General features: G+C 44.3%; 5 protein-coding genes across 7 annotated transcripts in view; 4 read left to right on the top strand and 1 right to left on the bottom strand.

The window, feature by feature from the left end:
- Positions 1–6,037: 6,037 nt before the first annotated feature.
- Positions 6,038–7,042, bottom strand: LOC121627641 (putative claudin-24). The gene has a single exon (XM_041966662.1). The coding sequence runs from the start codon at positions 6,988–6,990 to the stop codon at positions 6,322–6,324; it is 669 nt and encodes a 222-aa protein (XP_041822596.1). The 5' UTR covers positions 6,991–7,042; the 3' UTR covers positions 6,038–6,321.
- A 1,487-nt stretch (positions 7,043–8,529) lies between these two features.
- On the top strand, positions 8,530–10,706 carry dph3 (diphthamide biosynthesis 3). The gene is made up of 3 exons (XM_041966675.1): positions 8,530–8,717; positions 9,455–9,529; positions 9,928–10,706. Exons 1-3 carry the CDS (start codon positions 8,610–8,612, stop codon positions 10,003–10,005), a joined length of 261 nt encoding a protein of 86 aa, XP_041822609.1. The 5' UTR covers positions 8,530–8,609; the 3' UTR covers positions 10,006–10,706.
- A 1,194-nt stretch (positions 10,707–11,900) lies between these two features.
- LOC121627607 lies at positions 11,901–14,899 on the top strand. Its single transcript, XM_041966619.1, has 5 exons — positions 11,901–12,150; positions 12,450–13,450; positions 13,534–13,689; positions 13,917–14,006; positions 14,227–14,899. The coding sequence occupies exons 1-5, from the start codon at positions 11,904–11,906 to the stop codon at positions 14,542–14,544; spliced, it is 1,812 nt and encodes a 603-aa protein (XP_041822553.1). The 5' UTR covers positions 11,901–11,903; the 3' UTR covers positions 14,545–14,899.
- A 356-nt stretch (positions 14,900–15,255) lies between these two features.
- LOC121627610 (gastrula zinc finger protein XlCGF8.2DB-like) overlaps positions 15,256–18,516 on the top strand; it is an 83,575-nt gene continuing 80,314 nt past the window's right edge. Inside the window, exon 1 of the mRNA XM_041966625.1 lies at positions 15,256–15,335. The gene's annotated coding sequence lies outside the window, so the exon portion shown is untranslated. The remainder of the gene's footprint in view (positions 15,336–18,516) is intronic.
- The window catches only part of LOC121627589 (NLR family CARD domain-containing protein 3-like), a 90,446-nt gene continuing 89,932 nt past the window's right edge, over positions 18,003–18,516 (top strand). For all 3 annotated transcript variants that reach the window (XR_006008079.1, XM_041966555.1, XM_041966556.1), the window contains exon 1: positions 18,003–18,220. The gene's annotated coding sequence lies outside the window, so the exon portion shown is untranslated. The remainder of the gene's footprint in view (positions 18,221–18,516) is intronic.

Below are 18,516 nucleotides of genomic sequence, written 5' to 3'. Positions count from 1 at the left end.
ATTACTTCTCTGAGTCCAGTTGTCTTCAGAGCAGGAAAACTTTGAGGTCCAGGTCTACAGAGTAAAGAGGACCGCCGGCCCCGCTGAGGACGCTGACATCACGTCATCACGTCTTCTGGAAACGTAAACCTGAAGTGAGTTCATGGATTTTTATTGGCTGATTCGTTAGAGAAATGATGAAATGAATAAAAGGTATTATTTCACCATCAGAATAAACTGTGTGCAGCTTTAATTAGACAAGCTAATCAGACCATTTTAATGCATTCAGAAACACCCACACAGACACGCACATGACACGTGCATTCGTGGAAATGCAGAATATGTGAGACAGGACATGTAGAAGGCCCCCCAGCACAAAGATGGCCGGGTGGCTGTGTCTCTGTGCCTGCTGGTGGTGGTTTTGTGTCTTTTGGTGGTTCATGAAGCTTTCCTGAACTTTACCTTCTGAACAAAACAAAGCTGTTCTGAAAACACAGACTTTCTTGCTCTTTATACTGCGTCACCTGACTTCCTCCTGTGCTCATAATTGCTACGGCCACTAGAGGTCGCTGCGTGACAGTAAACACGACTATAACCTGTAGAACGTTTGCACACACGACCTTCAGGGCGTTTTTACCAGCAAGGACGAGCTGGAGTTTGAATCTTATTTATCTCCGACATGTTGGAGACTGCGTTTAAGACGAAGCTGAGACCATCCTCCTCCTCCTCTCTCCTTCAATGTCTAATATCAGAAATCACCACCGGCACACGCACACACACACACACACACACGCACACACACACTCTGCATCCCATGTGACCCGTTCAATGACTTCCTGTCTTCTGCTGTTGGACTCAGATGAAAACAGCCTCTTTTGTTCCCGACTGTTACAATACTGGGAGCTCTGGTCCACACTCTGCTTCCCAGGGAACAATGTCACACACACACACACACACGCATGCACACACACACACACACACACACGCACGCACACACACACACACACGCAGTAATGTGAGGCTGCGACTGTTGTCAGTCTGAGTTATTTTTTCATTTCTGCCATCTGACTGAATTTTCTAAAGATCAGAACAGATCCTTCATCGGCGGTTTCTGCCTCAGATCCAGATCAGATGGTTTCACGCGGGTTCCTGAGCAGCGAAGTCAGAAAGCTTTATGAGCTTATAATTAATGACTTTCTTTTTGTTTTTCCTGGATGGCGAGGCTCTCCTGGAGATTCGCTTTGATTTCTTTCCTTCCTGCTGCAGCGTGGCTCGTCTAACTGTGTGATTTCAGTCTGCAGGCGTTTTAATTACACGACTGATGACTGATGTGATACAGTTTGTCTCGGTTTGTTCGGACTCATGTTTAGAAGCGGTTCTTGACTCTTCATGCAGCCACCTCGAGAACCTCGTTTCCTCAAATCACCTTTACGCTGAGATGATAAAAATATGTCTTATGAGATGTGCTTCACAAAAGAAATGAAGGTAGAGCCAAAAACAGCAAGTTTTATCCTGTGGTGTTTTCTGAAACACATTTTATTGCTTTGTTTTAAATTTGTCTGAGTTTCCAGAGAGATTCTGCTGCACAAGCATCACAGGTCTGAGATCAGTACAAATGTTCCTTAGTGTTGGATACTTCCACCCAATCTGTCCTTGCCAGAAAAACATTTTCTGTGCACGCAGGTTCTCCTATTTATTCTTGCAGTTACGTTTATTGCTCGGTGGCGACCTCTAGTGGCCGTAGTGATTATGAGTAAAGGAGGAAGTCAGGTGTTTAAGTATAAAGAGCAAGAAAGTCTTTTATTTTTTTCATTGTGAGAACATATTTAAGTCACGTCACATTGTAAGAAAGCTCACGATCCTTTCCTAAAGCTAACCAAGTAGTTTTGGTGCTGAAACCAAAGCAGAAAGCAAACTTTTCACGGCATTAACCAGATGTGGACGAAGGTCCGGTACGCCTGTCTCTGGGACTCTTCACCAGTCAGGTATGTCGTTTGGGAGTCACTGGCACTCAACCTCTTCAGTCATGTAGGACAACGTGGTGTCCATTCCTACATCGGATTACGTTAGCTGCAGCCGTGCTAACAGAGCTAATGGTAGCAGCTCGGTCTGGTTTGTCATCCTCCACCAACAAGGGAGGCCAACCTGAGGGGGACACACCCGGGATTTTGGTTGGGTTTTCCTGTCAGTTTGATTTTCAGTGTGCCTGCTGAACATCTGAATAACCTATTAAGGATTTCCAACAAACGTGACGTTCCCACCGTTGGACCTGCTGTTGTTTTAAACTATCTTGTTCCACCTGGATCTGGTTCTGCATCCTGGACTTGATCTCTGCAGATCTGAGGGTTTGTCAGCGTTGGCAGAGCGAGCTGAGGTGGCAGCATTTCCCTGTTTGGCTTCATGATAAGAGCCGCCGTAAAACAATGTGAGGGTGAGGGGCTCACTTCCTGTCTGTGGACTCACTCCCCAAACCAGGTTTTCCTAAATCACGGCCCTATTGTCCCAAAAAGGAAAAGAGCAATTAAAGAGAAGCCGGTGGGCTGCGAGATACTGCAGCTCCCGCTGTGAGGACCCTGGCCGACGGCCATCTTTACATGTGGTTCATTTACTTTTACAAGCATGTGACTAAAGGGGGAAATTAAACTTGAAAATGTTTAGGTCACGCTTTCACATTTTGATGGCTCACTGGCTCGTAATCATGACGACGCAGCGTCTTTCATTCCCGCTGTTGCTCGATGTGACTTGGTGAGGATGGTCCATCGCTTCACGGCAGCAGCGATGCCGATGAAGTTCATGGATAACGTCGTCTTGTAATTTATCATGAAGCTTTTTATCGTTTGCAGTCGGCCCGCAGCACAGTGGCATCTCCTTGTTGAAGTCACGTGGTGTGGTCGCCGCGGTCGACTGATGTGGAGCCAGCTGCTGGCTGGAGGCAGATAGTCAGATTATGGGGGGGTTATAATGAGCGTATTGTGAAATGAGAACAAAGGCAGCTCTCAGGCCTCGGGGGGACGCAGCAGAGCCTTTATTTATCCAGGGAAGAGCTCCAGGAGACCAATGAGACATTCAGAAAGTGACGCATCAGGAAACGTACAGTTCTGGTGATGAAGTAGAGTCGTTCACAAACATGATCGTTAAGCAACACAAACACACCCATCAGGAGGCCTCATTATGATCAGGGCTGAAACACGACGACCCCCCACCCTGCAACATGGAGCGTCGTCGTCTCTGCGACGTTTTCGTCTGAGTCGACCAATGAACTGAAGCTTTGTTTGGAATTGTTGGTGAGATTCAAACAGACGTGAAGGTGTCACAGTTTGATGGAGGATGATTTTCACTTCTGACATTTAGACAAAATAATCACCTGATTAATGAAGAAAATCACCCGATTAATGAAGAAAATCACCAGATTGATGGACAAAATCACCTGATTAATAAAGAAAATCACCTGATTAATGAAGAAAATCACCTGATTAATGAAGAAAATCACCAGATTGATGAAGAAAATCACCTGATTAATGTACAAAATCACCTAATTAATGAAGAAAATCACCTGATTAATAAAGAAAATCACCAGATTGATGGACAAAATCACCCGATTAATGAAGAAAATCACCTGATTAATGAAGAAAATCACCCGATTAATGTAGAAAATCACCAGATTGATGGACAAAATCACCTGATTAATGAAGAAAATCACCTGATTAATGAAGAAAATCACCTGATTAATGAAGAAAATCACCAGATTGATGAAGAAAATCACCTGATTAATGTACAAAATCACCTAATTAATGAAGAAAATCACCTGATTAATGAAGAAAATCACCCGATTAATGAAGAAAATCACCTGATTGATGAAGACAGTCACCTGATTGATGAAGAAAATCACCTAATTAATGAAGAAAATCACCCGATTGATGAAGAAAATCACCCGATTGATGAAGAAAATCACCTGATTAATGAAGAAAATCACCCGATTGATGACGGAAATCACCCGATTGATGAAGAAAATCACCTGATTAATGAAGAAAATCACCTGATTAATGTACAAAATCACCTAATTAATGTAGAAAATCACCTGATTAATAAAGAAAATCACCTGATTCATGAAGAAAATCACCAGATTAATGGACAAAATTATCTAATTAATGAAGAAAATCACCTGATTAATGTACAAAATCACCTAATTAATGTAGAAAATCACCTGATTAATGTACAAAATCATCTAATTAATGAAGAAAATCACCTGATTAATGTACAAAATCACCTGATTAATGAAGAAAATCACCTGATTAATGAAGAAAATCACCTGATTAATGTACAAAATCACCTAATTAATGTACAAAATCACCTGATTGATATAGAAAATCACCTGATTAATGAAGAAAATCACCTGATTAATAAAGAAAATCACCTGATTAATGAGGAAAATCACCTGATTAATGTACAAAATCATCTAATTAATGTAGAAAATCACCTGATTAATGTACAAAATCACCTAATTAATGAAGAAAATCACCTGATTAATGTAGAAAATGACCTGATTAATGAAGAAAATCACCTGATTAATGAAGAAAATCACCTGATTAATGTACAAAATCATCTAATTAATGTAGAAAATCACCTGATTAATGTACAAAATCACCAAATTAATGAAGAAAATCACCTGATTAATGTAGAAAATGACCTGATTAATGAAGAAAATCACCTGATTAATGAAGAAAATCACCTGATTAATGAAGAAAATAATCCTAAATTGAAATATGTTCCCACAGACTAAAAAATCAACCAGGGTTCAGTTTCTTTTGACGTTTAGTTTTATTCTTTATTAACATTCTCGTCTTTACAGTCGTCTGCTGACAGTCAGAATAATAATTGATTCAAAGCATCATAATTATCACAACAATCATTCCTCTGCATCTGATTGGTTTATAAAAACATCAGCCCATTTCGTCTTTTTGTACATTAAACAAATAAAAATATTTATGTCCACATTTGAATTCATTTCATCCATCAAAATAATGTTGCTGATTGAGCCTTTTTCTGCTGAATGATGTGTTTCCAGGAACAACAGTGATGCTCGTTCATTCCATTAAAAGGGATTTAAAAATGTTGGCAGACAAATAAAAACCTCTGAGCAGACTGAAGACAGACAGACGTGTTGTTCTGCAGACAGTTACCTCACAAACAACCATCAAAACCAGAAGAGCAGCAGGTTTCTTCGGCTCTGTGTAAAGGACATTTCCATCAGTGGAGACTCAACAAGACGGCTGAATGACTGAAGCTGGGGGGGGGGGTGTTCTTTAAATTCTAACTCAGATTTCCAAACATCCTGAACTGGATCAGGATGATTTCTTTTTGATGCCCTGAAGCCTAAAAGGAAGAAAACTGCAATAAACCAGATGATTTCCTGAAGTCTTGAGTATTTCAGTGGCAGATATCTGGAAGGCTTGTGTCTGCACACAGAGAAACAGGTTTGTTCTCGTCAGTGTCGATCAAACAGTAGTTCTAGTTCCAAGCATTAAGCAGTGGTAACATCTCAGCCACAAGTTCTAATAACTTCTTAAGATAACTGAGGACAAAAAAGCTGAAACAAGTGAAATGCTCCAACATAAAATCTGCCTGGTAAAAAATGTTTCCTGTCAGAAAACAAGATTTAAGACATTTTATCTCACTCAGATTTTGTTTTTTGCAGCGTACAGACTCGACCTGTGCAGCCAAACTTTGCTCAAAGCCACAAACCTTCCAAAGTTTCCGGAGACGCTGTGTCGGCCTGGATTTTGGGGAAATGTGTGAAACTGTGCTTCAGTGCTGGAACAGAGTGGAACAAACTGCCAGAACAGGTGAAAGCTGCAGTTTTAGGAGTGAAAATGTCAGATTTTAAATGTATTTTAGTCACATTTGCTTTGTTTATTTCCAAATAAGGTTAATAAAATTCTGAGTTTGTGCAATAATGATCTTAAAATCCAGTTTTCTGCTTTCATCCAGGAACCGTTTTCACACATTTTCATTGTGTGAAAGTCTCTGATTCAGAACTTGACTGAGAAAACGAAGCGTTTAATTGCAGCTTTGCTCTCTTCACAGACCAGAACCAAAACCCTGAACCTGATTGTGCTGAAAAACACTTTTCTCTCAAACATGTTTGACGCAGACGGAACAATCCTGCAATAAATTTTTCAGGTTCAGACTGAGAATTTGATGTGTCTAAACCTGAAACTGATCGAGGAAACAAACAGCTTTATTGCAGTCATTTTCTCTTCTGGAGCACCAGACCCCGCCGAGCTGAAGCAGATGAAACGAGTTTGCGGGAGAACAGATGTGAAACTGACTCGGGAAGCAGCCTCAGACGTACTCAGATCTGGTCCTCATAGGGGGCCGTCCCGGGCGGATCCTCGCTAGAGGAATGGGGACAGGTGTGTTACAGTTTTCCTTCTGCAGACACAAACAGGAAGTCAGCAGCAGAGTTCCCGCCACCAGGTGAAGAACTCCCGCCGTCCAGCCGCAGAACAGAGCGTCCCCGAACTCCCAGCGCGGCACCACCTCCGGCACCGACTCGTCGAAGAAGCGAATGACCGTGAGGTGGGCGGTGTACGAGATCGGGATGAGCACCAGAATCCCGGCCACCAGGCCCAGCGCCCCCCCTGCCATCTTCATCGCCCTCTTGCACTGGAGGTCCTCCAGGCTGCCGTGGCAGCTGTTGACCACGTGCATGCCGGGGATGGCCAGCAGGAGTCCCAGCAGCCCGGTGCCCAGGGCCGCGCACATGAGGATCCGGGCCAGTTTGATGTCCGGCGGCAGGCCCAGGAGGCCGTCGTAGGGCCGACACTCCAGCGTCCCGAGGTCCTGCACCACGCAGGTCTCCCACAGCCCCAGCTCGTAGCTCTCTGTGGGGAGCAGGTTGGTGGAGAGGGTGAGCCAGGTGGACATCAGGGTGGTGGCCAAAGAGCAGAGCCAGGCCCCCACCGAGAAGAAGACCCCTGACAGTTCCAGAGCGTGAACGCTTGGCTCCATGGTGGTGCCGCTCAGAGTCTCAGGATCCACGGGTCTCCTGGTGGTCCCACTCTTCACCTCCCTGCCTCCCTTGCCGGTGGGTGGGGTGGGGGGGTGGGGGCTCCTCGCCGGGCCATGACTGCTTCCAGGGAATATCCTGAACGGGCTGCCAGCTCCGGCGGCGACTCGGAAGAAGCCCTTCGTACATTCAGCACTCTGAGACCGGACCCTGCAGAGCCTGTGCCCTGCTCCCCCCCCTCCGTCGGTCAGACGGGAGACTGTGATTGGACGGCTCTGCAACAACAGCATCATTCAGCCGCCTGTGAGGTCGCATGCACGCAGGGTGTCGTTCAAACAGACAGGATGTTATCAGTGCACACATCTCGTCTGAAAGGCGTTTGAAGTTAATGGCATCGCTCGCGCTTCCCTGCTTTGTGTGGGAGCCTCCCCCCTGCGGAGAGCCCCCCACCACCACCACCACAGTGTCACCAGGCCCACCAACAAACACAGACAGTTTTACATGATGTCTGCACCGGCTTTGTTCATGTTGTTCATGTGAGGAGGGCTGAGGAAACAGGAAGAAGAAGCCGACTGGAGAGCAAATGATTCAACATTCAGAACCACCCGAGAGCCTCATCTCAACGTTCAGACAAATAAAAGTATCACATATGATGTCTGACAATCATCTCCAGGTCTGTGGTTCAGGTTCTCGAGGGTCTTTGGTCAAATTTAAAGCCCTGCATGTTTGAACACTGCACAGCAGGAGTTTGTGGTCAAAACCTGCAATAAAACCGCTCATTTTCTCAACTATTCTCACATTTTAGACACAAGTTCAGCCGAGCGCAGTCAGTATCTTTGGAACTTAAGTTCTGTGGGTTTGAACAAAGTTTCAGTTGACCCACTTTGGAAAATGTGAAGTGGTGCAAGCATAAAGATTTTCTTAAGTATTTTAAAACATTTAAACTGTCTAAATATCTGTTATTAGGAACTACATTTTGTTGCAGTTTTATTACAGACATATAATTTCTACATTTTTAAATGGAGTTTGGCCCGGTGTCCTCTGTCCTCGGGTGACTTTGATGTATTGAGATTATTCAACAGTCCTGAATTTTTAAGAATTCTTCACATTATTGTCATAAACTTGGATTTCTCATTTTGTCATGCTGTGGAATTCACACCAAACTCCATTTAAAAATCTGACGAGTTTAGGAAATCCTCCACAGTGATCAGTTTACTTTTAGTTTAATGAGTCTAATCAACACAACCGCAGCGTAACTACAACACTGTGTGTTCAGATCTGTGCAGCCTGACAGGGTTTTTATACTAAATGCTTTAATACGAAGTTTGATGTTTCCTGAGAACGTTTCTTTTCTTCTCTCTGCAGAACGTCACTCAGAAAAAGCAACTTTCTGACTCTCAGCTGCCTGCTGCTGTTTTCTATCCTAATGGCGCCATCTGGTGGAAGCAGAACTCACGCACTGTCACCACTCAGTGTAAATAAAGTTCTCACGGGGAAAAATGAATTACGTCACACGCGTGAGACAAGAGCCCGTACGTCATCACACCGGAACACAACACGTTTCTCAGATGTCGAGCTGACGGCGAGTCTTCGCAGATTTTATGTTCAGTTTTCTTGGAAAATGTCGGTGTTTCACGACGAAGTAGAGATCGAAGACTTTGAATATGACGAGGACACGGAGACGTATTACTTCCCGTGTCCCTGCGGAGACAAGTTCGCCATAACTAAAGTAAGCAACCGGAGGCTAACGGCTAACTGTCGGGACTTGTTTTAGATTTAAATTAAAGCGCTCCTCTTCTTTTACATTAGTAGGCGTTTTTTTATTCTCTATTTCTGTTTCTACAGAAAGTAAGCCTGGTCTGTCACGTCCTGAGCAGATGAACACACCAAACTCCGCCTAAATATCACATCATTATAAGTTATCCCCTGCTGTGGCACGTTTACTGTAACCAGAAAATGTGTGAAGACATTTCACTTTTCATTGAGATGTTCTGCTCAATTCGGCAGATGGACCACCTCTTCAACATCAGTGAATGTTCATATTTTTGGAATATCTCACAGTGAGTGCATCTGTCGTGTTTCCGGTTTTCCTGAAGATAAGAACATATAATTTATAAAATTTTGAGTGGAGTTTGGTTTGATGTGAGGTTTTGCTCTTTTCTCTTCCCCCACGTCCCAGAAACATCGTTTTGATGTGAGTTTGTTCGGTCAGAGCCGTCTTTAACATGAGACATCGACTGTCTGTCTCTGCACCAGCTTCATCTTTAGTGTGTCCAACTATAACTTAACAATGAGAGGTCCATCAGATCCATATTTTCATTTCACTCAGTGTTTTTGAAACTGGCCTCAGATCAGTGGATGGCGACGCTTCGATTGGTTTTTGTCCAGAGGTCCAACCTGCAGATTCAGCTGCAAACATTTTCAGGAATCAGAACCTGAACAGACCGCTGTTGTTTTTTTCTGCAGGAGGATCTGGAGAACGGCGAGGAGGTGGCGACGTGTCCGAGCTGCTCGCTCATCGTTAAAGTCATCTACGATCAGGTCAGAACACTTTTGACGGCAAATTAACAAAATAATGAGATTAAACTGGTGGAGGTCGACCCTCGCTCACAGTGACTGGAAGTGCTCCTCCACCTCCTCTTCCTCATCCGTCCATCCCTGACCTGAAACCATTCACAGATCATTCAGAGTCATTGATCAGGTTTCAGTGACACAAACAGGAAACAGACCAGACCTGAACAGTCTTTATGCTTCTGAATGCTGAACCAGCTTTTCTAAAAACTTGGTCTCTGTTGAGGTTTGGATCTGTTCACTGTTTAACCTGCAGGATACTGGTTTCACTGGTTTCACTGGTGAATGTATGAAGTTTGGCTTCATTGATTAAATGTATTTTAATATACAATCAGCCCAATTAATTAAAATGTTGTTTTGTGTTACAGGAGTCATTCATGTCTGGAGAAACCATCGAAGCTCCATCGTTGTCTTCAGAAACCAAACTGGAATTGGTTCAGTCCTGACCCCCATCGGGACACGTCAGCTGCGTCTGTGAATAGTTTTCTGTTACGTTTTGTTTTCTACATGCTTCATCACAGCTGGTTGTGGTTTTCCACCCCTTAACGCCCCCCTTCTGCCTCTCCGAAACTCACCGCAGCGGGATTGGTGCTCCGGGTCCTGGTAGCCGGCAGGACTCAAACCGGACGCTCCACGACCAGCACCAAAACGAACCCACCACGCCACTGAGTCCCCTTCCCTCTGAACCATCAAGTCTCTACTTTGAAATTTGAGCCTCTAGAATCCTCTGAGCCTCAGTAAGGGATCGAACACCCAACCTCAGATCCTCCAAGCAGTCCTCACGAGGACTGACCACACGTCCTCAGGACTTCAGAGCACGACTCCACCATCCTGAGCTGGGAAATCAGACAGCTGAACCTTATTTCTTGGTAGTTTTGAGTCCTCCATCGTGACCATCTTGTTTATCCTCAAACATTGTTTTGAAGTTAACACCCAGAGGACGACTTTAAACCTGGAAAAACGGGGTTCACCTGTCTGATCTGGTAGCGCAGGATGTCAGAAGACTGCTTACAAGTTTCGAGGTTGTGAGTTTGAGCCACTCACTCACATATTATTATACTTAGAGTTGTCTGCATTAATAAGCAGACAAACATTAATATGTATGATAATAAACACATTTTTCTGACGTAATTTTGTTCTTTTCTTTCTTTGTTCACTTCAAGAATCTGAGAATTTGTAGTATTGGTCATTCTCAAGGAAGAGATTTGGGCCCTTGAGTTTGATCACTTTTATTTTGAAATTCAGGAAGAAGTTGTACCGGAAGTGGCTATACTTCGCGTAGCGAACATGCTAACTTTTTCCGTTTCGTACCACGTTGTTACCGGACGATTCAGTCTGAGTGAAGCAGCAGAGCCTGTTTGTCTGGATAAGCTGATTGAAGTAGACTTTATGAAAACTTTCGGATGTTTTAGCTCAGACTCATTTCCCGTTAGCCAACAATGCTAAAGGTAGCGTCGCGTGCCATCAGGAAATAGACGGAGCTCGGCCTCACAGTGCTAGTCGGAGTAGCTTCGACAGAGACCAAACTGTATTTTTCACGGAGCCCAAATGTCCAGATAGAGCTGTGTGAATAGACTCTGTGCTGTTCCCTTTATTTGACGCTGTTTTCCATCTGAACGATCTGCTGCTGTCCGACGAAGCTAATGAAGCTAACTTAGCCTGCTAGCTGGAAATAGACGGAGCCGAGCGTCATTTAATCATCAGGGACAACAAACAGTTTCTAACGGAGTGAGTCTGGAGGAAAAGCTGCTGTGAATCAGTCAAAATGTCTAAAGTCCAAACGCTGAGAGCTTTTGTGAAGCAGCGACTAACTGCGGCTGCTGAAGAGATATTTGAGCAGTTTGAAAGAACGATAGCAGAGTACGAGGAGGAAGTTTGTCGACAACAGAAACTACTGGACGCTGTTTTCAAGCCTGAAGTCCGGTTACACAGAGCAGGTTTGGACTCTTTACTGGTTCTTCTCACTGGAAACTGTGCTGCAACAAGTGCTCACATCCTGTACTTCAGTGAAGTACTGATACACACTGTGGAAATACTCCACTGCAAGTAAAAGTCCTGTATTCTAATGCATGTTGTTCCTGGAAAGAGTCAGAATATGTTGTGTATCAGAGGGTGAACAGGAAATGACTGAAGGTGTGTCTGTGTCTCATTACCCTCCACAGACGTCCAGCTGCTGTTGGTGAGGAAAGAAGAGGATCCTCCTGAGCAGCAGGACTGGAGATCCAGTCTGGACCAGGAGGACCCAGCAGAGCCACCTCACATTAAAGAGGAACAGGAGGAGCTGTGGACCAGTCAGGAGGGAGAGCAGCTGGGAGGTCTGGAGGAGGCTGATATCACCAAGTTCATGTCCCCTCCTGTCCCTGTGAAGAGTGAAGAAGAGGATGAAGAGGAACCTCAGTCCTCACAGCTTCATCAGAGACAAACTGAACAGATGAGAACAGAATCTGATGGAGAGGACTGTGGAGGACCAGAACCAGCCAGGACCTCAGATCCAGATACACATTTACAACCTAAGAGTGATGACAAGCTGTCTCAATCCTCTGAACCTGAGACTAAGGACAGCTGGAAGGAGACGAGGGAACCTCAGTCAGGTTTTAAAATATTGTACTTTCATCCCCAAGCATCATTTTCTCGAACACTATCCTCATGTCGTCCCGTAGCTGCTCGTTGGACCGTGAGATTCAAAGCTAAACACGCAGGATGTTTCGAGAATATTTGCTTTTTCTTGCAAACGAGCTCGTGATCGCAAACCATCTCTGTGAATGAGATGCAGTCAAACCATCAATCCTGGTTCCAAAAACAAGGGTTTTCTAGTCGACAGCCCTCGGTGCTGCACAGATGAATGAACGTCTGTAAAGACTAACAAACAGTTTGTGTGTTTCTGTTGCAGATTTCTCTGCCAGGATGGACCCCCCAGCAAAGCTCCGCATCATTTTTGGACACGATATTCGCAAACTCGTCCTCCCTGCAGGCATACCAAGCAGCCTCACGGAGCTGTTCTGTGCCATCAGAGAGTTCTGTGATATTCCAGGGAGTTTTTCCGTGCTCTCGCAGGACGTTGTTTTCAGCGGTCGGTTTCTCCCGTTAACCAGCATCGGAGACGTGAAGGACAAGTCGACACTAAAAGTTGTGCCAGTGAAGCCAGTTGTCCTCCGTCTGAGGCCGGTGAAAGAAATGACGGTCTCCGCCCACTCGTCACCAGACGCCGCCGTCCTCTCCTCCGCCGATGAAGGCACGCCGTCTTCTCGGCGCTCCAAACCGTGGCCGGCCACGTTTGAAATACCAACATTTTCCTTTGACGTAGAGCAACAGTTACAGGCTGGAAACCGAGCGTTCCTGAAGGACGGCGCCCTCCTCAACAGTCCGAGTGTGATCAGCAGCATCCTGGAGAAGCTGGCAGAGGTGGTCTTCGGTTACACGGCGTACCCCACCGGGATTCAGATTCTGATGGTGGTCAGAGCCTTGATCCAAAAGTTCCCGTGTCTCAGGGAGCCCGGTTCTTTTAACGGCCTTCACAGGTGGCAGCAGAGGATGACCTGGAAGATGGGGAATTACCGTGCAAAGCTGAGAGGCTGCCTGGCCTGTCCGGAGCTGGAAGTGAACTCGCTGAAGAGACAGCGGTCGACTGAGAGAGGGTCAAACACGGGCATCAAAAAGGCCAAGAAAGCAGAGGTGAACTACCTGCCCCCGCTGCCAGCCGGGGACACGGAAGCCTCTTTAGAGAAGGAGAGGGTCGACATGCTGCGAGAAGTTAAGAAGGAAAACAATGAGAGGATAATCTCAAAGAAGATGGAAAGATCTTTCTCCATCCGCAGACAGGAAGTTGTAAAGCAGTGCCCCGCCATCCAGGACTTCCGGGAGCGGTGGCCGGCGCTGTTCTCTGAAGCTCAGGTGAGACCGGGGGTGCTGAATTTTAACAAAGTGTTTGTTCATGAGAAAAATGTAAATGGAATAATCCCACCACCGCTTTTCAGATCAAGGAGGAGTTCAGACGGATCACGACGGTTCCCTTGGAAACAACTTTTCTCACGAAGCTCGACTTCTACACGCCGAAGATGCAGCAGATATTCAGCAAGAAAGGCGGCGTGGCTGGCACCAGAATACGACCGATTCTGGACTCCTTCAGCCAGGTAGAGCAGAGCCCCCCCTCCCGTGCACACACACACACACACACACTTCAATTTGGAAGATAAATCTCACTCTGCTGACTGGCAGCTGAGGGTCAGTGACCCACTTTGGGTCCTGGTTTGTGAAAGGCTGCTCTGAAGTGGATTAACCTGGTTCAGGTGCCCTCAGGGGACGGATGAATGCGGATCCTGGTCTTGTATGAATCAGGATCTTCTGTGTTTTTAAACAGCGGCACGTTGAAGCGAGGCGGGAGGCCATTATCCGCGCCCTGATGGAGTTCCTGGGGGAGTCTTCAGGGGACCTCATCAAGGACTACAAGGTAAATCAAACATTTTCAGATCACAAAGTTCACTTTGGTACAAAATGTTGAGTTCTGATGCACTTCCTGTTGAAGTGGAACGAGCCCGAACCATCAAACAATCAGAAAATTCACTTTTTTCTCAAACAGACATGTGATGTCCTCTCTCCTCCTGTTTTCTCTCTCTGCTCCTCTTTCTTACACTCTTACACCTGAACATGGATTCACAAACATTTTACAGGACGTCAGCAGAGAGGCAGCCCAAGAGGACCAGGCCGAGCAAGTCCTGAGGATCTGTGTCTTCCACAGATGTGAAGAAGATGAGGGTGCGTCCAGCGCTGAAGTGTCGATTGTCGTTGAGGGGACTGAGGTTCTTCACAGCTGTGGAAGTGTTGCAAAGGCCTGTCTCCTGCTGATGGGCATCATTTATGCCATGAACTTGAGTTACCCACCAAGAATGAAGTACACCTTTGAAGTGTTTCAGAAGCTTCTTCTGGAGCTCGATGTCCTGAAGCTGTCCCCAAAAATCCTGTCGCTGCGAAATAAGCTCACAGCTTGAGTCCACATGTTGGACCAAGAGTTGTCCCTCCTAAAAAACTGTCAACCCTTGTGTTGTCTCAAACCAGACGTTCTCAGCTCATCGTGAAATGAAAGGAGGAGCGAAATATCAGTTTTCAGTGCCTGATGCTCTGTTTTTTGTAGGTTGTGATGCAGAAACAGACGTTTAGAGCCTCAGAGAAAGTTCTTTGTAATGAAATGTTCTAAGAAGTGTGTGTTTTAAGATGCTTTGAAGAGTCCTGGAGCATGTCAAATGTTTTTTTCAGGGTGAAACATACCTCGTTGTTTTACAATGCAAACTTTTGTGGAAAAATATTTTTTTCACTTCAGAAAAATAAAGTTGTTCAATTAAAATAGTTGCCTCATTTTTTTTTAAGTCAGTTTCAGTCAACAAAATGTTATGAACAGATTTCGCCAATTAAAACTGTTAATTATGTAAATGTTGCTTATTTATAGTCCATAAATAAAAGTTTAAAAAAAGCTTAAATAGCCATTGATTTCAGGTAAGATTTTTCCGTTTGAAGCAGTCAGAGTGTAAAACTCAATGACCTCATGAATAATCAACAGGAAATGACCTGAGGCTTGTCAATAAAATTAACTGATATCAGCAAGTAAAGTTAACTTGATGATCGCCCTTGTTGATTGTCCTTGAAATTTCTAAGTGCAAAAAGTTTTCAAGTAAATAACACTCACACTTTTTTCAGTGCAGAGAACCTCAGTCAGGTTTAAACCCTCTACAGAACAATGAAGTACCTGTCAGTGATGTTAAATGTAAAACTGGAAAAACTTCAGTTCGCTTGTTTGTTTGTTTTCAGGATGAGTCGGATTTCAGTTTTGTCCTCATCTAACTTTAAGAAGTTATTGCTCATCTATTTTTTATTTATTGCCAACAGACAGTTGGTTATGGAGTCTGTTGAGTTTTTCTGAGTTTAGTTTTTTATTTACAGTTAACATTTACAGCACAGCACTGTTTCTGCCAGGGGATCTGAAACCGGAGCACAGAACCACAACGAGGTTCCACAAACTGAAGAGAAAGTAGAAGATACCCAGAGGACTCAAGAATAAAATGATCATCAGTCCGTGTTGTTTTCAGAGCTTTCTTGCTCTTAAGGCCTGCGGCATCAAAGACCTTTGGGGTGATCGGAAACTTGAATTTATCGATGAATTCACAGAATCAGTAACGAATCAGTAACGAATCAGTAACGAATCAGTAATGAATCAGTAACGAATCAGTAACGAATCAGTAACTGTCCCTCAGCATTCACGAGCTGTTTAAATAATACAAACCATTCAAGCCAACATTTATAGAACAATGATTTATAGAGTGAGTATTCTTGTCACTCCAGATGTAGGACGTAGTTGGCCAGCAGTTCTGCTTGAAGACCGTTTTCCAGGCCGGCAGCGCTTGTTTATGAAGATTTGCCAGTTTAACAGGAAATTAGTCAAAAGGAGGTTCTGGTCTGTGTGAGTGGTTTTCTGTAGACCCCCATATGGAGGCGCCTGTTCTCTCCAATGTGGACATCACAGTCCAAAAAAGGCAAACTCATGTCCTTGACATCCTCTCGAGTGAATTTGATGTTCTTGTCCACTGAGTTGATGTGCTCGGTGAAGGCTTGCACTTCTTACCCACGTGTCATCCACATATCTGTACCGATGACTCTGTGTTGTTCCTTTGAAGGAGTTCAGAGCCGTTCTTTCCATGTTGGTGAGCCCATCGCAGACCCCATCCACGTCTCCGTCTGTAAAACCTCCCCCTGAATTAAAAATAGGTGGTTTTTAGGCAGAGTTCCAATAAATGGCTAATTTGCTCCGGGTTAAATGTAGTTCTGTTCTGCAAAGTGTTGTCTTATAACAGCTGCTGCCTCACTGTATCCACAGATAGATAGATAGATAGATAGATAGATAGATAGATAGATAGATAGATAGATAGATAGATAGACAGACAGACAGACAGACAGACAGACAGATAGACAGACTTTATTTATCCCAAGCTGGGAAGTTGCAGTGCAGCAGCAGCATCACACACAGTGAAATAAGTGAAAATAAGACTATAAAGAACAAACTATCCATAATAAAATATCAAAATAGCGAGCAGTAAAAAGATTATATACATAATAATAAAATATCAAAAGTAGCAAACAGGAGTGATAAGAAGTATTTTGTTTGTTTGTTTTTTAGCTGTTATTGTACAGTGTGACAGTGTGGCAGGAACGATTTCCTGTATCTGTCCCTTCGAGTTGGAGTGCATGTGAACAACGATGTGACGTCGAAGGAAACCATCGTATCTGACGGGTCTAGTTTTAAGTCCCGGACCTTATCAGCAAAGTCCATTAAGTTCTGGAAGTGATGTGGCGCCAAGACAACACTTTGCAGGAGTGACCTTTGACCTGGATGAATGAGAATATTCACAGGAGCACCACCCCCCTCTTATGTTACACAGAATCTTTTTCCTAAATAATGAGATCTGTTCTTTCAAAGAAAACTGAATAAAGTTTTGTCTGATTTTTTGGATATTGCAGCAGGCATTGCAGGTTATAAGGACACATGTACAGCTGGAGATACCCCCTCTGCTGTAGAGAGTAAGACTCTACCATTCAGTGAGAGCTCTCTCCTCAGCTAAATTCTCTCTCTCAGGCTGTTATAGCTTCAAATGAACCCTTTTTGATGTGCACAGCCATAATTTGAGTTACAAAGAGGAACAAAAAACAACTCAAGGGGCATCCTTGTCTTATTCCCCCCCAGATATCAAATCAAGGAGTTGACCTTCTTGTTTAGTCCTGCTGCACTTGCTGTAGTTGATGATGTCATCATACTTCCTGAGACAAGAGCTGCTGTCATTCATCATCATCATCATCATCATCATCGTTTTCCATGGCTGAGCGATGGATGCTCATATTAGACCATCAGATATTGTTATTCTAAATATCACCTGGTTTATTGTTGTTAATCTTCTGTCTGTTTCTCGTGCAGGATTCAACAGAACATGATTGAGAACATGAGCACGTGATGCATTACATCGTGTTAAATATCTTGCTTTCCTGGTCCCTGTTTGTTGGAGTGTCATAGCTGTGGAATAATTATGTGACAGAGTTATTCCAGATTTCTGATGTTTGCGGTGTTTCACCATGTGGCAGTTTTCAGTACTGCAGTTTCGTTATTTTGCCAGCAGATGGCGCTGTTGACCACAGAATTGTCCACTCCGACCAGCAGTCGAGTTGTGGATGACTTCGAGTATTAATAACACCAGTTCCTTTCATTATGAACCAGAGAATTGATCTTGAGATTTGGTTTAGCCAGTCTATGATGACCTGTGTTCCACAGGTTGTGTGTGACGGTGAGGAAGAGGAAGTGACGTCCTAACGGGAGGTGCCAAAGCGGCACATAGGGGCGCTTTTTCACTTGATAAACGGGAAAGTGTCTGTGGCTTCCTGTCTGAACTTTACTTTCACTTTATGTCCGCGGCTCCTTTTCTCCTCTAAAGCTCCAGCTGAAGGTAAAGTTGCACGTTTCAAGCTGTGCTTAGCTTAGCATCACTACCAACAGCGACAGTCTGCAGCTCCTCCATCATTTCTCCAAACTCTCAGCTTAACTGGGAGTCCAGAAGAAGGAGGTGAGAGCTCCGCGACAGACAGCCGCCATCACTGCAGTACAGTTACTCAGTAATGGGCAAACTCAAGGTACTTGAACTCGAGTATTTCCGTTTTATGCAACTTTATACTTCTACATCATCTCTCAGAGGCAAATCCTGGTCTTTTTACTCCTTTACATTTGTAGCTCGTATCTCCAGATGTGCTGATGTTGAATCTTTGTGATAAACTGAAGGATGAAGTGAGAAAATTCTCGTCCTTCTTCAGCTAAATAAACTGTTTAAAAACCTCTTGGATCAGCTGAAAATGCATCGTCACAGAGCTGAAAACAGGCTGTTTTTCTGAGATACGAGGTTCTCACAGGACAAACATATGATGATCTTATA

Source organism: Chelmon rostratus, chromosome 24, assembly GCF_017976325.1.
Source record: "Chelmon rostratus isolate fCheRos1 chromosome 24, fCheRos1.pri, whole genome shotgun sequence".
NCBI lineage: Eukaryota > Metazoa > Chordata > Actinopteri > Chaetodontiformes > Chaetodontidae > Chelmon > Chelmon rostratus.
Note: the sequence above shows the minus strand (reverse complement) of the source record. Positions and strands in the feature narration are given on the sequence as shown.

Coding starts and splice junctions, on each gene's coding strand:
- LOC121627607 (XM_041966619.1), top strand. CDS start 11,904: ATGTCCCCTCCTGTCCCTGTGAAGAGTGAAGAAGAGGATGAAGAGGAA. Junction 13,690..13,916: donor TTCTGGACTCCTTCAGCCAG/GTAGAGCAGAGC, acceptor GTTTTTAAACAG/CGGCACGTTGAAGCGAGGCG. Junction 14,007..14,226: donor ACCTCATCAAGGACTACAAG/GTAAATCAAACA, acceptor AACATTTTACAG/GACGTCAGCAGAGAGGCAGC.
- dph3 (XM_041966675.1), top strand. CDS start 8,610: ATGTCGGTGTTTCACGACGAAGTAGAGATCGAAGACTTTGAATATGAC. Junction 8,718..9,454: donor ACAAGTTCGCCATAACTAAA/GTAAGCAACCGG, acceptor TTTTTTCTGCAG/GAGGATCTGGAGAACGGCGA. Junction 9,530..9,927: donor TTAAAGTCATCTACGATCAG/GTCAGAACACTT, acceptor TTTGTGTTACAG/GAGTCATTCATGTCTGGAGA.
- LOC121627641 (XM_041966662.1), bottom strand. CDS start 6,990: ATGGAGCCAAGCGTTCACGCTCTGGAACTGTCAGGGGTCTTCTTCTCG.